At 40.8% G+C, this 23,719-nt stretch overlaps 1 protein-coding gene across 7 annotated transcripts in view; it reads left to right on the forward strand.

Moving 5' to 3' along the window:
- LOC139459552 (early estrogen-induced gene 1 protein-like) overlaps window positions 1-23,719 on the forward strand; it is a 63,508-nt gene that overhangs the window by 30,605 nt on the left and 9,184 nt on the right. The window contains exons 3-7 of one of the 7 annotated variants that reach the window (XM_071241088.1): window positions 8,994-9,184; window positions 11,177-11,331; window positions 13,063-13,222; window positions 15,681-15,743; window positions 21,030-21,090. In XM_071241088.1, coding sequence (XP_071097189.1) covers window positions 8,994-9,184; window positions 11,177-11,331; window positions 13,063-13,222; window positions 15,681-15,743; window positions 21,030-21,090 — 630 coding nt within the window. The remainder of the gene's footprint in view (window positions 1-8,993; window positions 9,185-11,176; window positions 11,332-13,062; window positions 13,223-15,680; window positions 15,744-21,029; window positions 21,091-23,719) is intronic. The other 6 variants (XM_071241089.1, XM_071241091.1, XM_071241090.1 and 3 more) reach the window with 6 other exon arrangements.

Raw genomic sequence — 23,719 nt, forward strand, 5'->3', positions numbered from 1 at the left:
TACAGTGTGTGACCTGGATAATTGGTCGGTTCCAGTGTGTGACCTGGATAACTGGTTGGTTACAATGTGTGACCTAGAGGATTGGTTTGTTACAATGTGTGACCTGGAGGATTGGTTGGTTTCAGTGTGTGTGACCTAGAGGATTGGTTGGTTTCAGTGTGTGACCTGGATAATTGATTGGTTACAATGTGTGACCTAGAGGATTGGTTGGTTACAGTGTGTGACTTAGATAATTGGTTGGTTACAATGTGTGACCTAGAAGATTGGTTTGTTACAATGTGTGACCTGGAGGATTTGTTGGTTACAATGTATGACCTGGAGGATTGGTTGGTTACAATGTGTGACCTAGAGGATTGGTTGGTTACAATGTGTGACCTGGAGGATTGGTTGGTTCCAGTGTGTGACCTGAATAATTGGTTGGTTACAGTGTGTGACCTGGAGGATTGGCTGGTTACAATATGTGACCTAGAGGATTGGTTGGTTACAATGTGTGACCTAGAGGATTGGTTGGTTCCAGTGTGTGACCTGAATAATTGGTTGATTACAGTGTGTGACCTGGAGGATTGGTTGATTACAATGTGTGACCTAGAGGATTGGTTGGTTCCAGTGTGTGACCTGAATAATTGGTTGATTACAGTGTGTGACCTGGAGGATTGGTTGGTTACAGTGTGTGACCTGGATGATTGGTTGTTTACAGTGTGTGATCTAGAAGATTGGTTGGTTACAGTGTGTGACCTGGAGGATTGGTTGGTTACAGTGTGTGATCTAGAGGATTGGTTGGTTACAGTGTGTGACTTGGAGGATTGGTTGGTTACAGTGTGTGATCTAGAAGATTGGTTGGTTACAGTGTGTGACCTGGAGGATTGGTTGGTTATAGTGTGTGATCTAGAGGATTGGTTGGTTACAGTGTGTGTGACCTGGTTCATGTTGATCCCTGCTGTGTTATCAACCACTGGTCTGCCTGTTGTATCTGAGATGATTTGACTGTGGCTTAAAACACTACTCACTCATAAAATCAAGTGTACATGAGAGCAGGCCTAAGGCACAGCGACATATGCACAGTCTGTTTATCAGCCAATTTTAGTTACAGTTGGTCTCAGTCAACAGCAAACTGAATAAAAATAGATCTCAATATCTGCCAAAATATCATGGTAACATGGTAGCTGACACCACAAAACTGAGGTATTCAGTGGCTACAGTGTACTTGTCACAGCAAGCAGCTTGGACTGATCTGGTGGTCCGGTTTGGGTGTGAGGAGGGGAGGGGAGGTCAGCTGACAAACAGCAGTGCTACCGCCCCCTCCTTCCCAGCCTCCTTCCAAGCCTCCTGTGACTGTATAGGCAGCTGCTGCTCTTCAGTGTTCTTGGGTGTGTCCTTTGTGATTTTGAATTCAAATGTAACATGACTCACAGATTGTGATATTGTATAGATTTCAAAAGAATCAAAATGGCGCCACTGTTGCAGATTTGATTATTATTTAATAGTGCATTTTGTATGTGAAGCCTGCATACCTTTTCCAAATATGGGATATGCCTATGTGCAGATCGCTGACACAACAAGAAGTGATATGCTTTGACAGTCTATATACAGTATGCAAAAACAATTGTGTGAAAATAGCCAAGCTTGCATGAGGAAGCAGTGAGGGTATTTTGTGAGTGTAGTTTCTGAGAGTCCTGTAGTTTTCTAGCAGGTAGTCTGACAGGTGTGTGGTTGTAGAAACAATGCAGGTTACTGATTCCTGGTTCAAACATTTGCTCATCACCCCAAGGGGGCCCTGCGATTTGCTGTGTAGAGTTGCGTCCCTTGGGCACGCCAGAAACCTATGATTGTGGGTTTGAATCCTGGTTTGCCGTGATTATGTTTCGAGGTTTGTCAGCACCATACCCGCGCCCGTGGGTTTCACCGAAGTGGTTAACGTCTGAGACCTGCATCACTTCGGGCTTTCATCCCACATTAAGCTGACATGCCGTGATATAACTGGAATACTGTTAAAAGCGGCGTTAAACCCAACTCACTCACTCACTCACTCATCACCCCAAAGAGTCAACAACCGCAATGATTATTGTCTGTTTTTGTTTAACGCCTCACTCAGCAATGTCCTAGCTGTATGACGGCGGTCTAAAAATAATCGAGTCTGGACCAGACAATCCAGTGATTGACATCATGAGCATTGATCCACACAATTGGAATACAATGAGTGAGTGTTGGAGTGAGTGAGTGAGTGTTGGACTTGGTGAGTTAGTGTTGGAGTGAGTGAGTGTTGGAGTGAGTGAGTGAGTGTTGGAGTGAGTATTGAGGTGAGTGATCAAGTGAGTGAGTGAGTGAGTGAGTGTTGGAGTGAGTGTTGGAGGGAGTGAGTGAGTGTTGGAGTGAGTAAGTGAGTGAGTGTTTGACTGAGTGAGTGAGTGTTTGAGTGAGTGAGTGAGTGTTGGAGTGAGTGTTGGAGGGAGTGAGTGAGTGTTGGAGTGAGTGAGTGAGTGAGTGTTTGACTGAGTGAGTGAGTGTTGGAGTGAGTGAGTGAGTGAGTGTTGGAGTGAGTGGTGTTGGAGTGAGTGAGTGTTGGAGTGAGTGTTGTTGGAGTGAGTGGGTGTTGGAGTGAGTGGTGTTGGAGTGAGTGTTTGACTGAGTGAGTGAGTGTTGGAGTGAGTGAGTGAGTGTTGGAGTGAGTATTGAGGTGAGTGTTGGAGTGAGTGTTTGACTGAGTGAGTGAGTGTTGGAGTGAGTGAGTGTTGGAGTGAGTGAGTGTTGAGGTGAGTGTTTGAGTGAGTGGTGTTTGAGTGAGTGGTGTTGGAGTGAGTGGTGTTGGAGTGAGTGGGTGTTGGAGTGAGTGTTGTTGGAGTGAGTGGGTGTTGGAGTGAGTGTTGTTGGAGTGAGTGGGTGTTGGAGTGAGTGTTGGAGTGAGTGGGTGTTGGAGTGAGTGATTGAGACACCAGAAGTAGGCTTCACACATTGTGTCCATGTTGGGAATAGAACTGGTGCCTTGAGCGTGATGAGCAAACACTTTAGCCACTGGGTAACCTCACTGCCCACTTGTATGCGGAAACCGTTCCTGTCGACAGAATGTTAATTATGAGTAAGGAAATGGGTCTAATTAGTTAAGACGAAGCTTTAGCAATAGGTACAGACGTTGTTATTGCCCCTGTGATGATCTGAGTGATGTGGAGTGACCTCCTCTGACCCTGACTGACGTGTGGGCAGATCAAAGAGAACAGCGCAACAAGACATCGTTGTTAAGATGCTATTTCAATAACTGCTACGCCTACAATTTTTAAATTGTTCACTCATAATCTCTGAGCAAGTATTTCCTTCAGCATGTTCAGGGAAGCTATTTCCAGAACAGTGGAGTCTCTTTGTTATTAACTTGTAAAGACATGTAACAATATTGTACCTAAGTGAGTTAGTGAGTGAGTTTGGTTTTACTCCTATTTTAGCAATATTCCAGCAATATCACGGCGGGGGACACCAGAAATGGGCTTCACACATTGTACCCATGTCGGGATTCGATCCCGGGTCTTCAGCGTGACGAGCGGACGCTTTAACCCCCTTGCACCTAACACTATACAATGCTGAGGAATTATGGTACTCAATTGATCAAGCAAGTTATGGCAAGATTACTGGCTGCCAGTGTTCAGCAGTGACTGCAGACTGCAATGATACAGTTTTAAGATTGCTGGTTGCACAGTAAAACAGGTCTTTCCCTTGTCCTGTGTGAGTGTCATGTATGTGGCCCAAGAGGCGTGTTTCACAAGCAGCTCTCACACTGACTGTTAAATGCCGCAACAATCAACAAAGTGCCAGACATTTTGTTCACCCTCTGCCAAACCCATGTTTACAATAGGCTTTGTCCAATCCTAGCGGTGTGACGGTGGGTCAGTCGCTGTGATGCTTGTAATACTAACACACTCTGTTAGCAATGACTGTAGCACTAGGATAACTTTGAAGAACAAGCACCTGCTAGATGCCTGAAGAAATTCATTTATTTACAAAATACCTGTATACCGGTAATACCATGCAGACCTTGCTGACAAGAATGAATGTCAGGGGCTCCATGAGATATCCTGAGGTTGAGACTACCAGTCTAACACAGTCACTAGTCCTTGTGAATGTTTGACTTTGTTTCAGGACTTGTGAATGTTATCAGATCAACACCTTCTTTCGAACACAAAGCCTTTACACTTGGGTCTCAGTGTTCTGCCTGTGAACCTTGCAGGAAACAATTACCTCATTGACATACAATCTATACAGCCATACTTGGTTTGCTCTGTGTAGAACATTGCAGGGGGATTAAGTACAGTGTTTCCGCTATAGCCTAATGAAGGAACTATTTAGGAGGGAAGTTCAACTGTTTACAGAAATAATAAAATGGGTCACATGACCTCTTAGCATGTTTCCCACGGTATTGTATCATTAAGTCTTTGAATGGCATTTAGAAGTGATACACATGAGAGACAGAGTGTGTGGATGTCAGCTTCTTTATTGTGAGGAACACAATGTTTAGGAGTATTAAGGCTTACACCATCATTCACCTGATGAAGGAGTAAGCAATTTGAAAGGTTGTGTTCCTCATAATTAAGAAGTTGACATCCATAAATTCTTTCTAGTATTGTACCAGTTGGTGTCAGAAGTAGAAGACATTTCATCTGTCACAGCAATGCACATAATTGTCGGGTGTTCTTGTAGTATTGTGTAGGCACATTGGAAGTCAGGGAAGTCCTCCCAGGATGTGTTCTTGTAGTATTGTGTAGGCACATTGGAAGTCAGGGAAGTCCTCCCAGGATGTGTTCTTGTAGTATTGTGTAGGCACATTGGAAGTCAGGGAAGTCCTCCCAGGATGTGTTCTTTCTGTTGACATCCACTTGGGAATTGGTTCCAACACCTCATGCGTGTGTCCTCCTGGGGATTCCGAACAGCTCAGTAGTAATCCATGCTTGTCTCCCCTTTGTGGTTTCAGATTGAACCCCAATAGCTCTTGCTTGTCTCTTCCTGGGGATTTCAAGGCAGAATAGGTCCCCAATACCCAATGATTGTCTCTTCCTGGGGATTTCAAGGCAGAATAGGTCCCTGTACCCAATGATTGTCTCCCTGTGGGGATTTGGGGATTCTAGGGCAGACTAGGTCCCTGTACCAAATGATTGTCTCCCTGTTGGGATTCTAGGGCAGAGTAGGTCCCAGTACCAAATGATTGTCTCCCTGTGGAGATTCTAGGGCAGACTAGGTCCCAGTACCAAATGATTGTCTCCCTGTTGGGATTCTAGGGCAGAGTAGGTCCCAGTACTCAATGATTGTATCCCTGTGGAGATTCTAGAGCAGACTAGGTCCCAGTACCCAATGATTGTATCCCTGTGGAGATTCTAGAGCAGACTAGGTCCCAGTACCAATTGATTGTCTCCCTGTTTGGATTCTAGGGCAGAGTAGGTCTGAGTACCAAATGATTGTCTCCCTGTTGGGATTCTAGGGCAGAAGAGGTCCCAAGTACCCAATGATTGTCTCCCTGTGGGGGTTCTAGGGCAGAGTAGGTCCCAGTACCCAATGATTGTCTCCCTGTGGGGGTTCTAGGGCAGAGTAAGTCCCAGTACCCAATGATTGTCTCCCTGTGGGGATTCAAGGGCAGAACAGGTTCCCAGGTTCCAGCCAAGTATGCCTCCACTCCACTTTCTCACACACCTATGATCAGGTCTTGTTTGATGAGGTGTCATCATCATGGTGCTATGGGATATTGCTTATAATATCAATGACTGGTTTGTCTGGTGCAAACATGATTAAACACCAAACATAATAATGTGATCCAGATAATGTATGGCTAACTGTGGAGATTCCCTGTGGACCATACACATGATGCAGCTGTGGTCATGTGTTGTGTCAGTCATATAATGAGCCGCAGATAAATAGTCTTCAGGGAGGTAGCTTTGTCAAGGCCATCTTCCACACAGTGTTAATACTAAGACCTTATCAATGTTTATGGATTTACACAAAGCTGTTTGTGGGGGTAAGATGAGCTCTTCATCATAATTGATTTACTTGCTCAACTGAACAGCCATTATGGTGTTCTAGCAGTTTAGATATATGTCATCGATGATTCACAGACAGATTGCAGTGGTAGACAGATACGCGTCATATCAACATGATCAACTAAGTGGTGATCTGTAGGGCTCTGATATAGGTATGTTAGCAACAATGTAAAGTGTTTAACAGTGATTAACACAGATTTTTCAAACTAAGGTAAATATTACTCAGCATGGTCAGTTGTTGCCATTTTGCCAATCAATATCGAAGGGGAAAATTATTTGTGAATGAGTTTCTGTGTAGATTGTAAGGTTAAACGATACAAATGATAACCAAACGTATTATATATGTTTTACCCAATATAACATGATATAACAGAACATGCCAAAGAAAATATTGAAATACATATCGTTTGAAAAGCATATAACAGTTGACCGGTATACTGGTAATTTCATCCAGTCCCTGTCATGTGGCTTGTTGAGGGGGCACTTTTTGGAGAATAGAGGGGGACCAGGGTTGGGCGATTACGCTTTGAAACATATTTTGACAAATTCTCGATTACAAATTTGAAACCTGAAAAAAAAAACATTCTTGAATGGCTAATAAATGGTCAAGATTGTAAGGATTCAGTCGTTAAACCCGTAACTATCGTTCTGAATACCCCATGTTAAAGTTTTTCGAGATTGCATGATTAGAAATCATATTCCGACTGTCATTTTCATAATCTGGTAAGCGACGCACTGATAGGTCGGATGAAAGGTCGTTCTGACGTGACCCGTAATGGGATGTCTTCAGATCTTTGTTTAGCGGTAGCGAGAACTAAGGTCTGATTTTTATTAGATTGGTTGAGTGCACAATTTCAAATTTTAAATTTTTTCAAATGCATATTTGTAAACTTCCCCTCCTACTCAAATTGTCTGACTGAGGGAGCTGAACATAATGTTTTGTTTATTATATCAATAGTCATTAACATGATTTAATAGTACTGTTAGTTTTTTTCTCTCAGTACTTATGCGGTATGCAGAAAATATTTGAATATCAGTAGGTGTTTTACATAAAATAAATTAGTTCAGTAGTGTTGTGTTTGTTTTTCTTTCATTAATGTAATTGAGTGAGAGAAAAATTCAGTTTGAAGTAAACATGGTAAAAATATTGATCTTATTTTGGAAATAGTTAAAGTTAAGTTTTATCTCGGCAGTTTGTTATCATTGATTCGCTAATAAATTCTGTGGGCAATGAGAATATTGACAGTACAAAGTTAAGATCGGGTGTAAGCATGTTAAGACACGATGGGTTTCCCATAGGGGACATTGATTTGTGTTGTCGGTCAACAAAACAATGAACACTCATCACGTACCTGCATTGATCGAGAATCAGTAGATAGAGCACAGGCAAATCGAAACCAACATGTCATAAGAACTTTCAGCAGTTTCCTCCCCTTGTGAGATTAAAATGGAAGGCAGGTGGCCAGGTTTTGTCCAACTAAGCCATCTTAGCGATATGATTGTCATAAGTCTGTTTTTCAAAATTATAGTGACACATGTCTTAGTGCTAAGATCACTTTGTGAAATGGGTCTGGTTTATGTTGTGATTGCGTGAAGCAAAAGATGCAGGATTGACGTTTTCTATGGAATGTATGTACATAGCCAAAATTCAAAATAATGAATATTTTGATAAATATTTTTTTGTAGTGAAGACGTGAGCACACAATTTTCGTAAAAATATCCCCAAAAATATTCATGATCCCCAACTGTTTTGGTTCATTTTGTCAATCTCTCTAAGCATCAAACTATTGCCTCTTTTTTGACAAATCATCGAAGAAAAAAAGCATATATGTTTTAATGAAACGTTTACCAAGGTTTCTCCAGTTGTGTGTGAGTGAGTTTATGCATGTGTCTGCACCTGTGCCTGCACCTGTGCCTGCACCAGTGTGATCTGGGTAGGGCTGGCCTAAAATGATGGATAATCGGAGTTATCGTAGATGGGAAGAAATATTACCAATTATCGGTAAAAAAATTGGGTCATTGGTAACATCTTACCGATTTACCGAAGCAGACTTGTTTTTGACCATTGTGGAAGATGGCAAGCAACTGATTTTGGTAATTGTCCACAATGTGTCACCACTCACCAGTGACGTGAAATATGATGTTTTGTCTCTGAGTTTTTCGCATAATTGCTCGAAGTTACTTCTCCTATAGTTATCGATAATTGATAATTATTCAGCGAATGATTATCGATCTCTAAGATTTATGTTGATAGCCAGCCCTAGTTTTGGGTGTTGCATTATAGGCGTGGTTGTATTACAGATGACAATATATTGTGAAGAGCATTACAGTCTATGAATATTGTATGTTTTACTTAGAAATGTCCCTTTCATTGTTTACACGCATTGATAATAAACTACTAACCCAATCCTTTCATATTGCTATAGTTGATCTGTCATGGTGTTCCTGAATGTGTTTTAGTGGTATATATTCATTCCAGCATGCAAATTATTAATGATTATGTAAAATAATCAAGACAAGGACATTTTGTCTGTTTATACTTTTAACTCCTACACAGCAAACTGAAGGCCTAGTGTTGAGGTGAGGTGAAATGGGGTTTAACGTCACGTCCAAGATTATTGCACGTGTATGTGTGTGTGTGTGGCTGCTTGTACTAGTCCGGACTGATGACGATTTATAGTGCTAGCACACTGAGATACCATGCCGCAGTTTAACATGAATACCCCACTCAGACACAGTATACTGACTCCGAGCCGACCAGTCCTTGTTTTAGCCCCTTGATGCCTGGCGCCAGACAGGGTAACAACAAGTACCATCTTTTAACGTCTTTTGGTATGACGCGGCTGGGACTCGAACCCCGGACCTTCCGCTCTCCGGGCGGACGCTCTACCATTAGACCAAGGAGGCGTTCTCCTAGTGTTGAGAGTTTGATAGCCCCTATGTATCTGATTATCAACTTGACAATAATGTTGTCTTTGTTTCCAGGAGGTCCGAGGCGGCAGATCCCATCAGAAGCTGGGCTTCGTGGATCTGAATCTAGCTGAGTTTGCGGGGTCTGGGCAGCAAACCCGACGCTTCCTGTTGGAAGGCTACGATGACAAGCACAGGGTAGACAACTCTACGCTGACTGTCTCCATCGAGATGCTGCTTATATCCGGCGATCCTGTCTTTAAAGTGTAAGGAATATTCACCTATGTACATATTACAATATTCAGCATGCTATCGATTTATTGAAATATATCCATTTAGAATTTTTGTGGATCCGTAAATCTATTTCAGAATCTAAGTTATATTAAAAATTCTTAAACATTAACTCCATACAATCATGATATGTTTTTATAAAAGTACTGAAAAGTAAGGTTTTAACTTTCTTTCTTATATTTTGCTGTAATCACCATGAATAGTATGCTTTACAGACTTGTGTTACAATTTTCTTTTGTTCTAATGGACTTATTAGATAGTCTTGTTCATTTGTTCAGTTGTGTGCATGGATTTATATAAGCCAGTCCAGAGGCCGATATGCGTCCCAAGTCTGCAGCAAGTGTCAATAAAAATTCCCAAACTTGAATGAAAACCTTCTCAATTACATGTAATGTTAATACAGTTAGAACGAATAAAGGAATCACACCACTACGATGATTGTAAGCCTGAGAATGAAAAGCTGAGAATACACTGGTAAAATACCTCTGAATTTAAGAACCCCGAGAAACCCCTGTATTTTCCCCCCAATTTGCCAACTCACTGAACCTAAGGAAGAGTTGGGAAGTCTAATGGTGGATGTGTTTGTCATAAGCATAGGTTCAACGCCTGTACAATTGTAAATACCATGCTTTGGAACTTACTTTGGAATAGAGCTTTATGGGAGTACACAGGTAATTCTGCTAAATTTAGTTCCAGGTCTAGCAGATTAAAGGATGTAGCACATTATTGGATTTACACTAGTTTTGGGACCAGCAAATTAGGTGATTTACACTAGTCCAAAGACAAGCAAATTAGGTGATTTACACTAGTCCAAAGACAAACAGATTATGGGATTCAGACTAGTCTGAAGACTAGCAGATTAGTAAATTCAGACTAGTCCCAAGACAAGCAGATTGGTGGATTCATACTTGTTCAAAGACTAGCAGATTAGGGGATTCAGACTAGTCCCAAGACTAGCAGATTAGTCTTAGACTAGTTTAGACTAGTGAACTAACGTATGAGTGGTCTAGCAGAGTATGGCACTGATATACAACAGTCCAATAAATTGAAGCAGAAAAACAACCCCATATAATTGTTCATGATTTTACGAATGCTTCAAACCTTTACTCCTGATAGTGGTATATTGAATGCTGTGTTATATTTTATGACTGCTTCAGTAAATTCATTGCTTAACAAGAAAACAAGCTATATTATGATAGAGAAATAGATAGTAGGCACTAGTGTCAGTTTGTCTGATGTTTAAGGTAAAGATTTCAGGCTTTTTGGGAGTTATCCTTATAAATCTCCAGATACAAATATTACAGTAGCAAGCCTCAAGCATACTGTTAAAACTGGTGTCAAACCAAACTCACTCACCTACTCCATTGCTCAAGCTGCTCATAATATCAACAGACCCATTAAGATCCGGGGTAGGATAGATCTTCAGCAACCCATGCTTGCCGTAAAAGGTGACTATGTTTGTCGTAAGAGGAGACTAACAGAATCGAATGATCAGGCTCGCTGATTTAGTTTATGATGCATGTCACCGTATCCGAATTGCTTGGATCGATGTTCACGCCATCAATCACTGTATTGTCTGGTCCAGACTCGATTATTTACAGACCGCCATCATATAGCTGGAATATTGCTGAGTGCGGCGTTAATCAACAAACAAACAAACATCATAATGTCAACAAATGATTCAGTCTGCAACCATGGCAACTATAGCCACCAGTCCATAGCATGAAGCTGGAAACATTATTTTGGGCTGGTAAGCTTTGCTTATAATTATGATAATAGTCCATATGTTGACTGAATTCTACTGAACAAAAGTATGAAATACATGTTTTGGCCATGGCTGACTGGTTTGTCTGGCCCAAACTGAATAACTCACGTACTGCCAGGATAGAGCTGGAATAGTGCAGACTCTAGCATGAAACAAGCAATGCCACACAGAACCACCCCTCATGCTGTCAATGCTTTGTCAGGCCTATCAAAGAAAGCCTTAACGTGCCCGAGAGCAAGGAGGGACAGTCGGCGGAGTGCCGCCTCGGGGACGAGTGCAGCGAGGGCAGCCTGGCCTCCAACAGCAGTGGCTTTGGGAGTCTACCGCGGAAAGAAAAGTCCAGTACAATTACCAGAGGTATATTTGCTGAAATCATCCAATCCTCACAACCCATGCAACCTTCCCAAACATACCCACCCATACAACCTACCCAAACATACCCACCCAAACATACCCACACAACATACCCACACAACATACCCACACAACATACCCACACAAACATACCCACCCAAACATACCCACACAACATACCCACACAAGCAACCTACCCAAAAATACCCACCCAAACATACCCACCCAACATTCCCACCCAACGTACCCACCCAACGTACCCACCCAACTTACCCACCCAACATACCTACACAACATACCCACACAAGCAACCTACCCAAACATACCCACACAACATACCCACCCATGCAACCTACCCAAACATACCCACAAAACATACCCACACAAGCAACCTACCCAAACATACCCACCCAAACATACCCACCCAACATTCCCACCCAACGTACCCACCCAACATACCTACACAACAAACCCACACAAGCAACCTACCCAAACATACCCCCACAACATACCCACCCATGCAACCCACCCAAACATACCCACCCAAACATACCCACCCAAACATACCCACCCAGCATACCCACCCAAACATACCCACCCAGCATACCCACCCAAGCAACCTACCCAAACATACCCACCCAAGCAACCTACCCAAACATACCCACCCAAACATACCCACCCAACATACCCACACAACATACCCACACAAGCAACCTACCCAAACATACCCACCCAAACATACCCACCCAAACATACCCACCCAACATTCCCACCCAACGTACCCACACAAATTACCCACCCAACATACCTACACAACATACCCACCCAAGCAACCTAACCAAACATACCCACCCAAGCAACCTACCCAAACATACCCACCCAAACATACCCCCACAACATACCCACCCATGCAACCCACCCAAACATACCCACACAGCATACCCACCCAAGCAACCTACCCAAACATACCCGCCTTAGTCATATTGATGACTATTTTTTTAATTACATTTTTTGTACCTTTATTCACAGTAGAATAACCCCAATTTATACAATCCTATCTACACCCACTAATATTGATGTCAGATGTTTGCTGGAACTTTTGTGAATACATTTTTGATAATCGAAGCTAACCAGTTGATGTTCTCCCTGTGCAGAGTCTGTTTTAGAACTGTCAATAGCAACCAATACTTTCATGGGAAAGCCTGTTGGTTAAGCGTTAACTCATCATGCCTAAGGCCTGGGTTCAATTTCCCAGATGGGCACAATGTGTGAAACTTACTTCTGGTGTCCCCTGCCGTGATATTGCTGGAATATTGCTAAAAGCGGCACTCGTTCACTCACTCACTCACTCACTGGGGGTGGTCAGGTAGCCTACTAAAGCATTCGCTCGTCACGCCGAAGACCCGGGTTTGATTCCCGACATGGGTACAATGTGTGAAGCCCATTTCTGGTGTCCCCTGCCGTGATATTGCTGGAATATTGCTAAAAACGGCATAAAACCATACTCACTCACTCACTCATTCAATGAATGGGTCGATGGTTGGACTTTTTTGGGTTGCGTCCTCATAGTATCAATCCCTGGATTGTCTGGTCCAGACTCAATGATTTCTTTATTTGGCCGCCATCATTGCTGGAACAATTAAAATGTATTGTATTTGAATAAAGAACTATACCAATCCATATGTAGCATGTGTGACATGACAGGTAATTCTTAACACACAAATATATTTACAGATCAATCCGACCCCGAATTTGTTCGCGAGAAGGAGTTTGAGAAGGGCCACTCGCGGAGTTCTAGTTATGCAAGCCAGCATTCCCGGGGTTCAGGGTACGGCTCTCTCACGCACAGTAGGCAGTCGAGCGCCGGCAACGAGATATCTAGCACTCACGTCAGGTGCGTAGTGTGCTTGTAGCGCTCTCTGTTGTCAGTCTGTGAGTGCTGGCACCCATACAAGGCTGATAAATTAGGAATAAGTGAAGTCATTTCATGAACAATCTTTGTGGGTACTGAGAAACAAATGAAAATATAACAGACATATTATTTTGGTTTTGGCGATAAAAATGTATCTGTAAGTCTCATTATGTGTGTTTTTTGTCAAGTTGGTGGTGTCAGGCTATTTTTGATGTTCACGATCTTTTGATGGTGAACACGTTGGTCTGCGTTTAGCAGGATATAGAAAATAATCCTTTTTAAAATATACTACTCAAATTGTGCTAGGGATGATCAGGTATGTCATTATATTTAAATATAAACCTGACACATTATGACAATCAGTTTTGTGTATCACGGAAAGATAAAAATATCCCAGAAGATGAGCAGTACATTAAGATGTTCTACATTTCATATTACTTGTTTAAAAATATCCCTATCATAATTTGAGCAGCATATAAAGATGTTCCATGTTTCATATTTCTTGGGTAAAATATCCCTATCAAAAGTTCAGCATTTTATATTTCTTGGGTAAAAAAGAATCCCTATCAAAAGTTGAGCAGTATATAACAATGTTCCACATTTCATATTTCTTGGGTCAGCAAATCCATAAACAATTTTCAGTGTTCCCGTTTACCAGTAATTGCCAGTTTTTTACTGTTAAAATTAGGCCTTGACCGGTAATTCATGTGACTGTCAGCCCCTGTGGACCGGCAAATAAAGTACTTATAAGTCTTTGTTGTTGAACAAAACATCGGTGGTGTTCATATAAGTACATTTTTCGAAGAGCATCAGCTTGTCTGTTACCATCAGGGTTTCCCCTTGTCTCTTTCTAGGTTAAATATCCATTTGTAGTGTCTTCGTCTCAAAATATTAAAAAACAAAGAGAAAAATGTTACTGTGTGAATGACGTATAGATCTAACTAAGTTACTACAGAGATGACATCTTTGCACAACATGAAGTTGAAAGAATTAAAACCAAATAATTTTCATACGTTTTGTTATTTGTTGAAAAAATTAGGGGGACTGGTAATTTTTAGAGTTGCCGGTCCACAAGGACTGGCAGTTTCAAAAGCCAGCAGGAACACTGCATTTTTCTTTAAAATATCACGTTACAGGAAAATTTAACTAGCTGCAATAAATTACACGTCTGTATACACAAGCATATGAACTTAGTACTGACAGGCTTAGTAGATGATCAATTATTCTACCCTTTGACTTGTCAAATGTCCCTCAGCAATGTTGGGATGAAGAAGATGTCATATACCGTATTTGACGTAATAAGCGCCCACAGTGATATTTGCTAATATATTGGCTAGTGAACAATCCCAATTAGCACCCCTTCCGATTGATTAATGTACACAAGACTTATTTATTTCGCTCAAATACGCACTCGTGTGTTATATAAACCCTAAATTATGGGCAATTAAATTCTGGAAAAATATATTTGTTGTACATAAACATTTCAGACTGTCAGCATAACCCACAAAATTTATCTTTCAACTCTGTTTTTTTCACAAAAATAATATTCTAATGAGAGCCCCCCTATTTCTAATTTTGAGAGCGCCCTGGGCGCTTATTACGTCGAATACGGTAGGTTTAAGGACAGATATGAAATTTGATAATCCCATCCCATTGGTTAATATGACAACAATGTCCCAAGTGTATCAACCTTGTGGGACCTGAATGGGGGACACTTGGCATGGATTAGACAATCAGCATGAAGCAAAAAGTAGAATCTTCAGTGAGATTTACGTGAAAATATTTTCACCAATATCCTGTCCCTATGGGTGATGTTTCCACATTTGTAACTGTTAGGAAACAGAAATATTAGTAGGTTATAGTTTTCCTTCATAGAAAGTGGATTGGGGATCACAATGGCAGCTGAACCCGGACGGTACTTGAATTGTGACTGCAGGTTAACAGTAGTGTGGAACATTGGAGTGATAATTTATCAGCCTTGTTGCCTTAGTAACAGCAAGTAGATGCCTGTAGCCGATCACAGCAGTCTTGTGACAATTGCTCACATTTTCGTTTCATATTTTGTAGTCGGAGATTTCGAAATATGGATCTCTTTTGTTTAGAAATGTGACCATGTGAAGGATTTTATGATGTGGCTAGTCTTAGATCTATGTATAAATATATCAAACATTTGACAATATCAGACAGAATTTTGATTTTGTATCAAATTAATTTGTATTTTTTTAATTTTTATTACCTGATTACGGTAAGAAGCAATCACATACAACTTTTAACATGTTGAAACATTTAAGCTAATTTATGTTAATTTATTTATTATTGTTCGGTATTTTTGTTCATGTTTTATGTCTGTAACTCCAGTCTATTTATTTGAGTATGTTTAATTTTATTTAATCAGTAACCATGGTAATAGTTACGTCAAATGTGCTATATTCCTCTTCAGCCTGCCAACAATGCATCTTCCAGATACAGCGTCTACTCCGAAATTTCAGCGTTGTAACTTCCTGTAATTTTGTTTCTTTTGTATATTTACGGCAAATTCTTGCCATGCCTTAGCCTCTCCTGCACTGGTGATGGTTTTATTCTGCTTGTCAGTTATATGTATGCTGTGGAATCATACATCATGATCATCAGAATAATTCTTCCAAAATCATTTGCATAACAATACTAAATTTTCATTTTCTTCAGTTTGAACTCTGTCATTAATGATATTCTTTCCATGTGAAGGTATGCTGTAGGTGAATACCCCATAGAGATCTGATTTTAATGAGATGAGTCAATTCCTTGAATCAGCTATATATTACCAGAACCCAAGGCACAATATCTTGAAGTGGCGTATTTGAAGCTGTAGTGTCCGTGAAGACATCGTTGACATGGATTCTGTTCTTCAGTGTTTCAGTACACATGTTCGCACAAAAGAAGGGCCTGTGAGAGCCCAGGTGTAGAAGTAGCACCCATGGGGATATTTGTGAAGAGATAGGGTTATGGCCCAAATGAAGGACATGTTAGGGCCATGGTATAGAGGTAGCACTTATGGGGATATTTGTGAAGAGATAGGGTTATGGCCCAAATGAAGGACGAGTTAGGGCCATGGTATAGAGGTAGCACCCATAGGGATATTTGTGAAGAGATAGGATTATGACCCAAAAGAAGGGTCATTAAGCATGATTATTTTTGTGATGTGATTGATAGTAAATACAAATTTTAGGTTTGTGATAAGCATCCAATTAATTTTTTATTGAATGTTTTCCAGCTTTGTCAGGAAATATGAAAATGATCTTTTAGTGTCATTTCTACATACCATCCCAAAGTATCTTTTCCTTGCTTACGTGTTTTCATATATTCTCAAAACATATTCACCTTGTAGTCGCCAAGCCCAGTAACCCTCTCAACCAATAGCAGTAGTTGTTTTGCTGTTTCTATTTCCTTTGGAGCAAGAAATCATTAAGGATTCATTCGAACCATCTAAAGCCACCATGTTCACGTCTGTAGACCATAGGGCGGTCGGGTAGCCTAGTGGTTAAAGCGTTTGCTCGTCACGCCGAAGACCCGGGTTCGATTCCCGACATGGGTACAATATGTGAAGCCCATTTCTGGTGTCCCCCGCTGTGATATTGCTGGATTATTGCTAAAAGTGGCGTAAAACCATACTCACTCACTCTGTAGACCATATAGTGACTTTAGATAGAAGTTTATTTCTGTAATAAGGCCATAGGCCATTGTGACAAATCGTCAATATACTAACAGTGTTTTCTTAGCTAGTGCTTTTCTAAATTAAGCAGAACTCCCACAGAAGATATTCTTACCATTATACAAACGTAACTGATTTCATTTAAGCTTATTTGGGCAATTAGTGTAATAGAATAGCAGACATGTTTTCCAAGAGAGGTAAAATATGGACAGATTAACAGAAAATGATAGTCATCATCAATTGCATTGAGGTTACAGGTACATGACATATATCCCGTCACATGTTTTCAAGCCTCGCCCCTAAACAATACTAGGCTAGTTCTTAATGATGTAATCAAGGTAGACGCTTCAAAGCCCACTGACGACATCAAAGTGTCACTCGCCACTTGCAGCTGGAGTTGTGTTATGAATTAATCTACACGAAAGATGTTCAAGAAGTAATTAAAACTTCCCTCAAGACTTGCTTTTCCACTAATGCACATTTTAATCAAACTTGATCTGATGATAATTTTGCATCAGAACCATCGTATGCACTGATGATGTATCAGCTGCTGTTTGTAAACTCACAGTCCCCGAACCATGTTATTTTCCCTTTCACCCAGCCTTTTCTGTAATGCAAAAGAAAGTCTAAATTTTCACCTCACTGGGGCTCCTTTTCAATTTAAATCAGGTTATTTGTTTCTATCAAAAGTACATAATTTCAGAGACTAAGTGATTATCTAGTAAACTTCCTGTCTGTTATGTCATGTGACTGACCATGTTGTGTATCTATTTTTAACTTGACTGTAATGAAGGGGCTTGAAATTATGTGATGGTAACAAGATGGCACCTGATTGACTTGTCTCGCTTGGCAAGGCATTTTTGCTATAAAATTAACAAGACATGGTAATTTGACCATTCAAGTGTTAACAGAAATGAATTTTCTCCAAGGTAAGACGTAATTGCAGTGGAATTGTTATTAGACATTTTATCAGAAATACTTCGAAGTGTCTCGAAAACCAGTAACACAAGGATATAACCTTTTAGTTGCCATCTACCTTATGGCACAAGCGGTAGTCCACAAGGAAATGCCACAAGCCCATGGTGAATTTTGCTAGTCTCAGACTCTGACCTGTCTGTATCTTCCTAACGTCTTACGGGGCGGTCGGTGTAGCCTAGTGGTTAAAGCGTTCGCCCGTCACGCCGAAGACCCAGGTTCGATTCCCGACATGGGTACAATGTGTGAAGCCCATTTCTGGTGTTCTCCGGTGTGATATTGCTGGAATATTGCTAAAAGCGGCGTAAAACCATACTCACTCACTCACTCCTAATGTGTTTCACTATGGTGCTGCATAACATCATTCAGAAACTCCTGACATCACGTGTGATGTTTCTGCACCTCTTTTGTGTGATGTGTTCACAACAATTAACAGTACACATACTTGCATAAATTAGTGACATTGGTTCAGAAATCTTAAAAAATGCTGACTTTGCACAAGACGCTGTGGAGAATGATGTGTTCCAAACTTATGCTGATGTCCAATAACTGTAGTCCTAGCTCCATCTGTGGGATGCGGATGCAATTCACTTTGCAGAGTTGCTTCCCTTGTGCACGCAAGAAACCTAAAATCGTGGGTTTGAATCCTGGTTCGCCCTAATATGTTTCTAGGTTTGTCAGCACCATACCTTTGCTTGAGGGTTTCCCCAAAGTGCTGTAAGGAGGGACTAGCCCAGAATTTTGTAGAAGAAAATAACCAAAAGAACAATTATTCAACCATGTTAAATAGGGCATTGTGTTCTATTGATTGCTTGCTTACATCACACCCCTCCTAGTTAGACTTTCATTTTTCATATCCTGATTAACGTTGTCCTTCATCCTAGACAAGGGTAGTACCAGTATTTATAGCAATAGATATGACAGGTAAGCTACTCAGCATTGAATAGTTTCATAGTACTGTCATAAAGATGGAACATTGCTGAGTGGGGCTTTAAACAATAAACAAACAAACATTGTAACTCACCTCAGGGTATCCATGGTAACATTAAAAATCTGTTGACAAGATGGCATTTGATGTTTGTAAAACATGGCTTTGGTATGGTAGTATGGCGTTCACTCGTCAGAGTCAAGGCCTGGTTTTGATTCCCGACAAGGGTACAATGTGTGAAGCCAATTTGTGGTGTCCCCCGCTGTGATATTTGCTGAAATATTGCTGAAACCTCACTCACTGTATTGACAGATGTATCCTGATATAATATACTGGGACTGTAGGTTCGAATTCCAGATTCAACCGATAATGTTTCTGGATTTGTCAGCTCATGGGTTTCGCCAAGTGGTAAACATCTAGGACCTGCATCACTAAGGCGCCTTTGTTCACTGTGCAGAGTTGTGTCCCTTAGGCATGCTAGGAATCTATGATCATGGTTTCAAGTTCCAGTTCACCCTGATTATGTTTCTAGGTTTGTCAGCACCATACCCATAGTGGTAAACATCCTAGACCGACATCATTGCAGGCTTTCCTTTAACATCAAGCTGACACGCCGTGATATAACTGAAATACTGTTAAGTGGTGTTAAACACAACTCACTCACTCACAGGACTGACATGACATGGAGTTTAATGTAGGCCCAGAACTGGTTCTTAGGGAAGTACACTGATTGCTGTCTTCTATGCTCCCATCATATGAAGGGGGTATACAGCTCATTGAAGATAAGGGCAGCCAAAACATCATCACGCCAGTGCACTGACCTGTAACTTGTTCATACAAAAACATCTCCATCATCGGAATGCACTTGCATTGTGGGAGAAGATGATGCATGCTCGGTTTCCATGGCAACTGTTTAACATGATTTTTCATATGTCATGAAGTATCAAAGACATGAATAACCTTATTAAAGGAATGCATTGCCAAGTTGGAGCATGACAATAGTCGAAGGTTTACTTGGTATGGAGTAAAGTAATGTAAATAATGCACAGTAAAGTAAACAAATGGCAGGCCTGTTGTTACTGTGTTGCCGTATGTATGGAATGTGGCTTGTTTATTGGTGATGAGTCGTTGAGTCATCTTGAATTCATAATGAAGTACCCCTTGCAGCCTATGCTGGTTGTAAGAGGCGACCAAATGGATCAGGGGGTCAGACTCGGTAACTTCGATGATTGTCATCGTACCCTGATGGCATGGCTCATAATATAAGTCACTGGATTGTCTGGACAAGTTCCATTATTTACAGACGGCTGTCATATAGCTTGAATATAATTATATCAAAGTTTTCAATGAATTGTTTCAAGATGTTGCAATATCTTTGTTAGGCCAGGCGTTTTATGTTTTTCGGATTACGGACCCACCGACTCTAATTTTTTAGAAAATGTGAAAAATATATAACAGATTTCCATATTTTTCCCCCAGCCGATAGCCACGTAGTCAGTTATTTTATTTGTTATCATCACCTTTTAATAAAAAACATATGAATTTACCGTTGTAAACTAGAAAAGAGATACATAATCAAAGCCAAACATGAATAGCCTCCCTTGACAATTGTCCATGTTCGTAAGTGGTAGAATGTTTATTGTTACAGTGGGCTTTATCGTCACAAATGGCGATCTTTTGAGCACAGAATATGTTCATAAAGTATGCGAGAGGCATTCTGCATTAAAAAAAATGCATCTGGCTTCTTTTTTTTTTCTTTTTTTTTCTTTTTTTCTTTTCCTTCCTCCAACCCTGTACTGAAAAATCCGTAATCTTAAAAATAAAAAAAAGCCTGGCCTTTATATCCTTTTTTTGACATATATGTGTTCATTGATGAAGGAATAGCTTGAATTAGTGCAGTCATAAATTTGATCTGTACAGTTGACAAAAAATGTGGGGCTTATATTGAGTGAGTTAATAGGGAAATAAATTACTATAGAAGAAAACATAGTACCTAACACAGTCCACAGTGGTAATGAACTTGACTGTAAACTGTACGAAACGAGGAACACATTTACACAGAATTACCTGGGTTGTGTACATTAATCTTTGTTAATACTCGGCATGATTAGGGCATAGTGGTGATTGATTACTACTATATTGTGACTGAGTTGGGCATATCCGACTATGTGTATGATTGTGATGTTTGACTGTTTCAGAACTCCGAGCACGGGGTCATCGCTAGAGTGGAAAGCGGAGCGGCGGAGAGTGAGTCAGCATGTAATACCACTTTCTTCTCTCTCTGTGCTACTTACACCTGGAATGGGTTGGGGTCACCATCGGGTGGGGTCATGGTATTGGGGGTCACCATCGGGTGGGGTCATGGTATTGGGGGTCACCATCGGGTGTGGTCATGGTTAGGTGTCACCATCGGGTGGGGTCATGGTATTGGGGGTCACCATCGGGTGGGGTCATGGTATTGGGGGTCAACATCAGTTTGGGTCATGGTATCGGGGGGTCGCAGTGGGATGGGATCATGATATAAGCGGTCACAATAGGGTGGGGGTCATGATATTGGGGGGTCGCAGTGGGATGGGATCTTGATATACGGGGTTGCAATAGGGTGGGGTCATGACAGAGGGGGTCATGATATTGGGGGTCACAATGGGATGGGATCTTGATATATGGGGTTGCAATGGGATGGGGTCATGATATTTGGGGTTGCAATGGGGTTGGGTCATGATATAGGGGGTCATGGTATCGGGGGGTTGCAGTGGGATGGGATCGTGATATGGGATCGTGATACAGGTGGTCACAATGGGATGGGGTCATGATATAGGGGATCATGATATTGGGGGGGTCGCAGTGGGATGGGATCATGATATAGGGGGTCGCAATGGTGTAGGGTCATGATATAGGGGGTCATGATATTGGGGGGTCGCAGTGGGATGGGATCATGATATAGGGGGTCACAATGGGGTGGGGTCATGATATAGGGGTCATGATATTGGGGGTCACAGTCAGGGTGGGGAGTTATGACATGGGAGTCAGCAAGGGGATGGGGGTTATGGGATGTGACCTTCAGGGTCCTCACCCTCTGGTGGAGGTTTTATACTTTGCTTCTCGGTGTTGTTGATCATGGGCGTCTCTATTTATTGTTCTGCTTAATCTGATGTGACACTCTCTCTATATGTATATAGCACTCTTTTTTCTATGTAACCATGGTAACAGGCCATATATATATTTATAATCACAGTAATAATGGTCAGTAATTAACATAAGCGTGTTGCACTGAGACCAGTAAAACAGAAGACCAGTATATGGCGGCCATTTAGCCAAACAATACATCTATTGAAATAAAGGTCACCAGTACGCAATAATTGTCAAATGTTACCAATAAAGTATTATATGTTACTATGAACACAGTAAGAGTCAAATATTTTTAAAAAAGTATTAAATGGTACTAATAACAGTCATTATTTGCAAATGAATGATTAAACTCGATTGTGTGCCATCATAATCCAAATGTGGATTGCTGCTCCGATATCAATCCCTGGATTTTCTGGTCCAGACTTGATTATTTAATGGCTTCTGTTGTACGGCTGGAATATTGCTGAGGAGTGAAACAACAAACAAACAAACAACCAAACCAACAAACCCATTATTCATATGCAAATTTTGACCTTTAATTTAACTTTTAACTATTAATTCCCTATTTGTAACATTTGACTATTATTGCATACTACTGACCTTTAGTTAAATTCATGTATTTTTTGTATACCAGTAATCCTAGAAAATTCTACCTTACTAATTGGTATTGGGACTATTCTAGACTACCTTAGTTTTGGCAGCTAGGTAACCAAATTATGTTTCTGATGGTCACAGTACAGTGTCCTTTAGCCTCATATAGTAATATTAACCCTATATCACCCTATTATTTTGGCTTTGTTGTAGCTACCTATACTCAATGTTAATGACCATGTATAGCCTCCGCATCATCATAAATTGCAGCCCTCATGATGTGGTGCTCCCACTATCGACCACTGATACTGACTTAAATATGTGCTAATTGCTTCAAAGTTTCCATATTGCTTATTCCCTAACACTTGCTGAACAAGTCTTAAGTTTGCAGATCAAGATAATATAGCACTCATATTTATATGGTCAGTTCTGAAGAAAAGGGAATGTTTGCTTCATATGTTTTCTGTCAGATGACTTGTTAAAATTTCTGCACCAGTTTAGCTCTGGAGTATATGTTTGTTGAGTGCTTGATATACGCAGCTACATTACGTTATTTTTACACTCTTTTGTCTCATAGAAGATGTTTTTCACTGTTTCTTTAAAGCACAATATTTTCTTTTTTGAATTTAGTATATTTATTTCATGCATTAGTTCAAAGCTGTAAATGATGAATCTTCTTTTTCATGCCATTTGAAGAAAGTATTTAGATTATTCTTATCAATTCATCTACTGATTTGTAAATGTGTTGAGGGCTCTATAATTCTAAACGGACAAATATCCAAATATTTCTACCATATGTTTAGATTGCGACTTAGTTACAGATTAGAAAGTTTATAATGAATTATTGATTCTTTCTAATTCGGGGGCATGAGTGGCCCAGTTGTCTAAGGTACAGCGATTTGCTGTGCAGAGTTGTTTCCCTTGGGCACTCCCCAAACCTGTGATTGTGGGTTTGAATCCAGGTTCGCCCCGATCATGTTTCTAGGTTTGTCAGCACCATACCCGTGCTCGTGGGTTTCACCGAAGTGGTAAACGTCTGAGACCTGCATCACTTTGGACTTTCCTCCAACATTAAGCTGACACGCCGCGATATAACTGTTATACTGTTAACAGCGACGTTAAACCCAACTCACTCACTCACTCACTCTTTACAATTAAAAAGATAAAA

Source organism: Haliotis cracherodii, unplaced genomic scaffold (assembly GCF_022045235.1).
Source record: "Haliotis cracherodii isolate W230 unplaced genomic scaffold, xgHalCrac1.p SCAF_13, whole genome shotgun sequence".
NCBI lineage: Eukaryota > Metazoa > Mollusca > Gastropoda > Lepetellida > Haliotidae > Haliotis > Haliotis cracherodii.